At 42.0% G+C, this 9276-nt stretch overlaps 1 protein-coding gene across 1 annotated transcript in view; it reads left to right on the top strand.

Moving 5' to 3' along the window:
- The window catches only part of LOC311109209 (uncharacterized protein C8orf34 homolog), a gene marked incomplete at both ends in the record, with an annotated part of 118217 nt that overhangs the window by 17493 nt on the left and 91448 nt on the right, over positions 1-9276 (top strand). Inside the window, one exon of the mRNA XM_084152056.1 lies at positions 8246-8400. Within this exon, the coding sequence (XP_084008182.1) occupies positions 8246-8400 (155 nt within the window). The remainder of the gene's footprint in view (positions 1-8245; positions 8401-9276) is intronic.

The raw sequence follows: 9276 nt of genomic DNA, 5'->3' as shown, positions 1-9276 counted from the left end.
TCTATTATCTACCTATCCCTCCTTCCCTTCTATTATCTACCTATCCCTCCTTCTATTATCTTACCTATCCCTCCATCTATTATCTACCTATCCCTCCTTCTATTATCTACCTATCCCTCCTTATATTATCTACCTATCCCTCCTTCCCTTCTATTATCTACCTATCCCTCCTTCCCTTCTATTATCTACCTATCCCTCCTTCCCTTCTATTATCTACCTATCCCTCCATCTATTATCTACCTATCCCTCCTCCCCTTCTATTATCTACCTATCCCTCCATCTATTATCTACCTATCCCTCCATCTATTATCTACCTATCCCTCCTTCTATTATCTACCTATCCCTCCTTCCCTTCTATTATCTACCTATCCTTCCTTCCCTTCTATTATCTACCTATCCCTCCTTCCCTTCTATTATCTACCTATCCCTCCTTCCCTTCTATTATCTACCTATCCCTCCTTCCCTTCTATTATCTACCTATCTCTCCTTCTATTATCTACCTATCCCTCCATCTATTATCTACCTATCCCTCCTTCCCTTCTATTATCTACCTATCCCTCCTTCTATTATCTACCTATCCCTCCTTCCCTTCTATTATCTACCTATCCTTCCTTCCCTTCTATTATCTACCTATCCCTCCTTCCCTTCTATTATCTACCCATCCCTCCTTCTATTATCTACCTATCCCTCCTTCCCTTCTATTATCTACCTATCCCTCCATTTATTATCTACCTATCCCTCCTTCTATTATCTACCTATCCCTCCTTCTATTATCTACCTATCCCTCCTTCTATTATCTACCTATCATTCCTTCCCTTCTATTATCTACCTATCCCTCCTTCCCTTCTATTATCTACCTATCCCTCTTTCCCTTATATTATCTACCTATCCCTCCTCCCTTCTATTATCTACCTATCCCTCCTTCCTTTCTATTATCTACCTATCCCTCCTTCCCTTCTATTATCTACCTATCCCTCCTTCCCTTCTATTATCTACCTATCCCTCCATCTATTATCTACCTATCCCTCCTTCCCTTCTATTATCTACCTATCCCTCCATCTATTATCTACCTATCCCTCCTTCCCTTCTATTATCTACCTATCCCTCCTTCTATTATCTACCTATCCTTCCTTCCCTTCTATTATCTACCTATCCCTCCTTCCCTTCTATTATCTACCTATCCCTCCTTCCCTTCTATTATCTACCTATCCCTCCTTCCCTTCTATTATCTACCTATCCCTCCTTCCCTTCTATTATCTACCTATCTCTCCTTCTATTATCTACCTATCCCTCCTTCTATTATCTACCTATCCCTCCTTCCCTTCTATTATCTACCTATCCCTATTTCCCTTCTATTATCTACCTATCCCTCCTTCCCTTCTATTATCTACCTATCCCTCCTTCCCTTCTATTATCTACCTATCCCTCCTTCCCTTCTATTATCTACCTATCCCTCCATCTATTATCTACCTATCCCTCCTTCCCTTCTATTATCTACCTATCCTTCCTTCCCTTCTATTATCTACCTATCCCTCCTTCCCTTCTATTATCTACCTATCCCTCCTTCCCATCTATTATCTACCTATCCCTCCATCTATTATCTACCTATCCCTCCTTCCCTTCTATTATCTACCTATCCTTCCTTCCCTTCTATTATCTACCTATCCCTCCTTCCCTTCTATTATCTACCTATCCCTCCTTCTATTATCTACCTATCCCTCCTTCTATTATCTACCTATCCTTCCTTCCCTTCTATTATCTACCTATCCCTCCATCTATTATCTACCTATCCCTCCTTCCCTTCTATTATCTACCTATCCCTCCATCTATTATCTACCTATCCCTCCTTCCCTTCTATTATCTACCTATCCCTCCTTCTATTATCTACCTATCCTTCCTTCCCTTCTATTATCTACCTATCCCTCCTCCCTTCTATTATCTACCTATCCCTCCTTCCCTTCTATTATCTACCTATCCCTCCTTCCCTTCTATTATCTACCTATCTCTCCTTCCCTTCTATTATCTACCTATCCCTCCATCTATTATCTACCTATCCCTCCTTCCCTTCTATTATCTACCTATCCCTCCATCTATTATCTACCTATCCCTCCTTCCCTTCTATTATCTACCTATCCCTCCTTCTATTATCTACCTATCCTTTCTTCCCTTCTATTATCTACCTATCCCTCCTTCCCTTCTATTATCTACCTATCCCTCCTTCCCTTCTATTATCTACCTATCCCTCCTTCCCTTCTATTATCTACCTATCCCTCCTTCCCTTCTATTATCTACCTATCTCTCCTTCTATTATCTACCTATCCCTCCTTCTATTATCTACCTATCCCTCCTTCCCTTCTATTATCTACCTATCCCTATTTCCCTTCTATTATCTACCTATCCCTCCTTCCCTTCTATTATCTACCTATCCCTCCTTCCCTTCTATTATCTACCTATCCCTCCTTCCCTTCTATTATCTACCTATCCCTCCATCTATTATCTACCTATCCCTCCTTCCCTTCTATTATCTACCTATCCCTCCTTCCCTTCTATTATCTACCTATCCCTCCTTCCCTTCTATTATCTACCTATCCCTCCTTCCCTTCTATTATCTACCTATCCCTCCTTCTATTATCTACATATCCCTCCTTCCCTGTTAGAGTTTGAGGAGAGCTGACAGTCGCCTGTGGGTATCTGCAGTAGGAGAGAGTGAAATGGAGAGTTGAAGGAATGGAAGGGTGGAGAGGTGGTCTTCTGGGAAATCAGGCAGAGCCAGGTGTATTCTGGGAGGAGAGGCTTATTGTGAACAAGTACAGTGTGGTACATCTCAATCCCACCTCTCTGTCTCTCTCTCTCGCTCTTGCTCTTGCTCGCGCTCTCACTCTTTCAATTTCAATTCAATTTAAGTGTCACGTTCGTTGAATGACGGGTCAGACCAAGGCGCAGCGTGATATACGTACATGTTTATTAACTTATAAACACAATGACAAAACAACAACCGAAACGAAACGTGAAGTCCAAGGTAGAACAGACAACATAACTTACAAGGAACAAGATCCCACAACTAGACAATGCCAATGGGCTGCCTAAGTGTGATCCCCAATCAGAGACAACGAGCGACAGCTGCCTCTGATTGGGAACCACACCGGCCAACATAGATCTATACATACTAGATAATACACAACAAAGAATATACACACCCTGACTCAACATATACGAGTCCCCTGAGTCAGGCTTTATTGGCATGGGGAAAATATGTTAACATTGCCAAAGCAAGTGAAATAGATAATAAACAAAAGTGAAATAACCAATAAAAAATTACACTAACAAAGTTCCAAAAGAATAAAGACATTTCAAATATCATATTATGTCTATATACAGTGTTGTAACAATGTGCAAATAGTTGAAGTACAAAAGGGAAAATAAATAAACATAAATATGGGTTGTATTTACAATGGTGTTTGTTCTTTACTGGTTGCCCTTTTCTTGTGGCAACAGGTCACAAATCTTGCAGCTGTGATGGCACACTGTGGTTTTTCACCCAGTAGATAAGGGAGTTTATCAAAATTGTTGTTTGTTTTCGAATTCTCTGTGTGTCTGTGTAATCTGAGGGAAATCTGTGTCTCTAATATGGTCATACATTTGGCAGGAGGTTAGGAAGTGCAGCTCAGTTTCCACCTCATTTTGTGGGCAGTGTGCACATAGCCTGTCTTCTCTTGAGAGTCAGGTCTGCCTACGGCGACCTTTCTCAATAGCAAGGCAGTGTTCACTGAGTCTGTACATAGTCAAAGCTTTCCATAAATTTGGGTCAGTCACAGTGGTCAGGTATTCTGCCACTGTGTGCTCTCTGTTTAGTGCCAAATAGCATTCTCAGTTTTTTTGTAGATTCTTTCCAATGTGTCAAGTAATTCTCTTTTTGTTTTCTCATGATTTGGTTGGGTCTAATTGTGTTGTTGTCCTGGGGCTCTGTGGGTGCTGTCTGTGTTTGTGAACAGAGCCCCAGGACCAGCTTGCTTAGGGGACTCTTCTCCAGGTTCATCTCTCTGTAGGTGATGGCTTTGTTATGGAATGTTTGGGAATCACTTCCTTTTAGATGGTTGTAGAATTTAACAGCTCTTTTCTGTATTTTGAAAGAAATGTGTTAGTTTTTTGCCAATTTTAACTGCACACTTGTTGTTTGTGTACATTGACTTATAATTGTGTATGTTTTTTCACCCATGCCAAATTGAATCAAAAGCTTTTTTGAAATCAACAAAGCATGAGAAGACTTTGCCTTTGTTTTGGTTTGTTTGTTTGTCAATTAGGGTGTGCAGGGTGAATACGTGGTCTGTCGTACGGTAATTTGGTAAAAAGCCAATTTGACATTTGCTCAGTACACTGTTTTCACTGAGGAAATGTATGAGTCTGCTGTTAATGATAATGCAGAGGATTTTCCCAAGGTTGCTGTTGATGCATATCCCACTGTAGTTATTGGGGTCAAATTTGTCTCCACTTTTGTGGATTGGGATGATCAGTCCTTGGTTGAGGATGATGTTAAAGAGTTTAATTATAGCCAATTGGAATTTGGGGTCTCTATATTTTATCATTTCATTTAGGATACCATCAACACCACAGGCCTTTTTGGGTTGGAGGGTTTGTATTTTGTCCTGTGGTTCATTCAATGTAATTGGAGAATCCAGTGGGTTCTGGTAGTCTTTAATAGTTGATTCTAAGATTTGCATTTGATCATGTATATTTGTTTGCTGTTTGTTCTTTGTTATAGGGCCAAAAAGATTGGAGAAGTGGTTTACCCATACATCTCAGTTTTGGATAGATAGCTCTTCGTGTTGTCTCTCTCTCGATCGCTCTCTCTCTCTCTCAATTCATTTTCAATTGAAGTGCTTCTCTCAATCCTTCTCCCAGAGAGGGAGATGCTCCCACCTCACGCCAGCCAGCCTGGACTTTATGTGAAATATTTAGTGTAGTTGACATGTATAGCATGGCCTCCTCTCCTCTCTTTTATCAAAGACACACACACACTCCAGCTGACGCTTGGCATTGCACATGGTGATCTTAGGCTTGTGTGTGGCTGCTCGGCCATGGAAACCCATTTCATTAAAGCTCCCGACAAACAGTTATTGTGCTGGCGTTGCTTCCAGAGGCAGTTTGGAACACGGTAGTGAGTGTTGCAATTGAGGACAGACGATTTTTACGCGCTACGCGCTTCAGCACTCAGCGGTCCCGTTCTGTGAACTTGTGTTGGCCTACCACTTCGCGGCTGAGCCGTTGTTGCTCCTAGACGTTTCCACTTCACAATAACAGCATTTACAGTTGACCAGGGCAGCTCTAGCAGGGGCAGAAATTTGACGAACTGACTTGTTGGAAAGGTGGCATCCCTATGACGGTGCCACGTTGAAAGTCACTGAGCTTTTCAGTAAGGCCATTCTACTGTTTCTCGATTTTTATACACCTGTCAGCAACGGGTGTGGCTGAAATAGCAGAATCCACTAATTTGAAATGGTGTCCACATACCTTTGTGTATATAGTGTACTTATGATTAGGCCTCTCTCTCTCACCCTCTCTTTCTCTTTCTCTCTCTCTCTCAGCCTTGGTGCCAGTCTGTCAGCCTTGGTGCCAGTCTGTCAGCCTTGGTGCCAGTCTCTCAGCCTTGGTGCCAGTCTGTCAGCCTTGGTGCCAGTCTGTTTCACCTGTCGGCAATATGTTTGGCATGACAATGACTAAGGAGCTGGCTAGGACAGAAACACACTGACAATGATGAAGCAGAGACAAGCTGACTTCCCAATCATATCTCTGTCTCTGGGCTGCAGTGAATACTGAATACACTCTCTTTATTCTCCCTTGTCTTCTCTCTGTATCTATCGATCTCTCTCGCTCTCTCTCGCTCTCTCCATCTCTCCATCTCTCTCCATGGTGACGGTGGAATGGCTGCCAGGTGGGAGTCATGTTGAGAGGTACTTAAAGGGGATACTTCGGGATGTTGGCAATGAGGCCATTTATCTACTTCCCCAGAGTCAGATGAACTGCGTGCGGTTTGAAGGAAGTCATTGCGCTAACGCTAGTTAGCAGCGGTTCGTGAAACGACCTCTAACTTCCTTCATAGAGGACACAGAGACATACAAATTGTATCCACTAGTTTAAAAAATCCCAAAGTATCATTTTAAGGGGAAGTGTGAGGACACTTTTTGCTGGGTAGAGATGCTGCACCTGCCTACAGATACACACAGCCTCTATCTAATAAACGTTTTCCATAGAGTATATTACATCTTACTAAGTTGTTCGAAAATAATAACAACAACAATAACAATAATGATAATTATAACGATAACAATAACAATAATAACAATAATAACAATAATTATAATAATAATGATAACATTAATGATAATAATAATATTATTGTTATTATTATTATCATTAATGTTATTATTATTGCTATTATTATTATTATCATTATCATTGTTATTATTGTTATTATTGTTATCGTTATAATTATTTTTGTTATTATCAATACAATAACAACAATAATAATAACAATTATGAAAACAATAATAATAATAATAATAATAATAATAATAATAATAATAATAATAATAATAATAATAATAATGTGCTCAGATGTTTCACCTTGTCACTCTGAGTCAAACTAACAACCTTTCAGTTAATGGCCCAACACTCTAACCACTAGGTTACCTGACATGGCCCAACACTCTAACCACTAGGTTACCTGACACCCTTTTTCCTGGACATCTAAACAAGTTTTTCCAGGAAAAACTCTTGGCTGTGTTTTTTATTTGTATTTTATTTTTGTATAATTTTTTTTATTTTATTTAACCTTTTATTTAACTAGGCAAGTCAGTTAAGAACTAATTCTTATTTACAATGATGGCCTACCCAAAGGCAAAAGGCCTCCTGCAGGGACGGAGGCTAGGATTAAAAAATATAAATAAATAAAATATATAGGACAAAACACACATCACGACAAGAGAGACACCACAACACTACATAAAGAGAGACCTAAGACAACAACATAGCATGGCAGCAACACATGACAACACAGCATGGTAGCGACACCACATGACAACAACATGGTAGCAATACAACATGGTAGCAGCACAACATGGTAGCAGCACAACATGGTAGCAGCACAACATGGTAGCAACACAGCATGGTAGCGACACCACATGACAACAACATGGTAGCAATACAACATAACAGCAGCACAACATGGTAGCAATACAACATGGTAGCAGCACAAACATGGTAGCAGCACAAAACATGGTACAAACATTACTGGGCACAGACAACAGCACAAAGGGCAAGAAGGTAGAGACAACAATACATCACCCTAAGCCACAACTGTCAGTAAGAGTGTCCATGATTGAGTCTTTGAATGAAGAGATGGAGATAAAACGGTCCAGTTTGAGTGTTTTTTGCAGCTCGTTCCAGTCGCTAGCTGCAGCGAATTGAAAAGAGGAGCGACCCAGGGATGTGTGTGCTTTGGGGACCTTTAACAGAATGTGACTGGCATACTGGTTGTATGTGGAGGATGAGGGCTGCAGAAGGTATCTCAGATAGGGGGGAGTGAGGCCTAAGAGGGTTTTATAAATAAGCATCAACCAGTGGGTCTTGCAACGGGTATACAGAGATGACCAGTTTACACATGAGTATAGAGTGCAGTAATGTGTCCTATAAGGATCATTGGTGGCAAATCTGATGGCCGAATGGTAAAGAACATCTAGCCGCTCGAGAGCACCCTTACCTGCCGATCTATAAATTATGTCTCCGTAATCTAGCATGGGTAGGATGGTCATCTGAATCAGGGTTAGTTTGGCAGCTGGGGTGAAAGAGGAGCGATTACGATAGAGGAAACCAAGTCTAGATTTAACCTTAGGCTGCAGCTTTGATATGTGCTGAGAGAAGGCCAGTGTACCGTCTAGCCGTACTCCCAAGGACTTGTATGAGGTGACTACCTCAAGCTCTAAACCCTCAGAGGTAGTAATCACACCGGTGGGGAGAGGGGCATTCTTCTTACCAAACCACATGACCTTTGTTTTGGAGGTGTTCAGAACAAGGTTAAGGGCAGAGAAAACTTGTTGGACACGAAGAAAGCTTTGTTGTAGAGCGTTTAACACAACATCCGGGGAGGGGCCAGCTGAGTTATAATAACCTATCCAACGTCTAACCTAACCCAGGTCCCCTCTAACTCCTCCCCTTCCTGTTCTAACCACTCCCCTTCCCGTCTCTGCAGTGTGAAGAGTAAAGGGTTGAAGCAGCAGCAGCTGCACCACAAGAGGCTCCTGGCGGCCATGTTGTCCCAAGATTCCTTTGACTCCACCCATAGCTCCGCCCCCTCGCTCACTGAGGAGGAGATCGAGGACGAGGATGACGCCATGGAACTGCTGGGTAAGATCAGAAGAACACAGAGGGGTCAATGGGTTCAATCTGTGTTATTCCTTCCTGTCTCCAAGCCCCGTTTTCATAACCAAATCAGACCCAATACAGATTGACAGATTCATAGATACCAATGTCAAACACATCAGTGACAATAATGACTATTTTCATTGAGGGTCATTGAGTTTTGACTTTCTGTTGTTGCAAGCTTCCTCAGTACAGCTGAAGTAGCAACAACAACAACATGGATAATACATATAACTAGATAGTCATACACACAAACACACACACACACACTCTCTCTCTCTCTCTCTCTCTCTCTCTCTCTCTCTCTCTCTCTCTCTCTCTCTCTCTCTCTCCTCTCTCTCCTCTCTCTCTCTCTCCTCTCTCTCTCTCTGTCTCTCTCTCTCTCTCTCTCTCTCTCTCTCTCTCTCTCTCTCGCTCTCTCGCTCTCTCGCTCTCTCGCTCTCTCTCTCTCTCTCTCTCTCTCCTCTCTCTCTCTCTCTCCTCTCTCCTCTCTCTCTCTCTCCTCTCTCTCGCTCTCTCGCTCTCTCGCTCTCTCGCTCTCTCGCTCTCTCGCTCTCTCTCTCTCTCTCTCTCTCTCTGTCTCTCTCTCTCCCCAGATGAGATGGGAAATCCACAGTCCAATTATAGTGTGGTTGAGGCAAGGGGAGAGGAGAGAGATGGTCCTCTTATTCCCCCTCTTCTCATCTCCTCCATTAGTATCTTATTCCCCCTCTTCTCCTCTCCTCCATTAGTATCTTATTCCCCCTCTTCTCATCTCCTCCATTAGTATCTTATTCCCCCTCTTCTCCTCTCCTCCATTATTCTCTTATTCCCCCTCTTCTCATCTCCTCCATTAGTATCTTATTGCTGTTCTTCTGTAGT

This window comes from Coregonus lavaretus (genome assembly GCF_964263955.1).
Source record: "Coregonus lavaretus genome assembly, chromosome: 34".
Classification (NCBI taxonomy): Eukaryota; Metazoa; Chordata; class Actinopteri; order Salmoniformes; family Salmonidae; genus Coregonus; species Coregonus lavaretus.
Note: the sequence above shows the minus strand (reverse complement) of the source record. Positions and strands in the feature narration are given on the sequence as shown.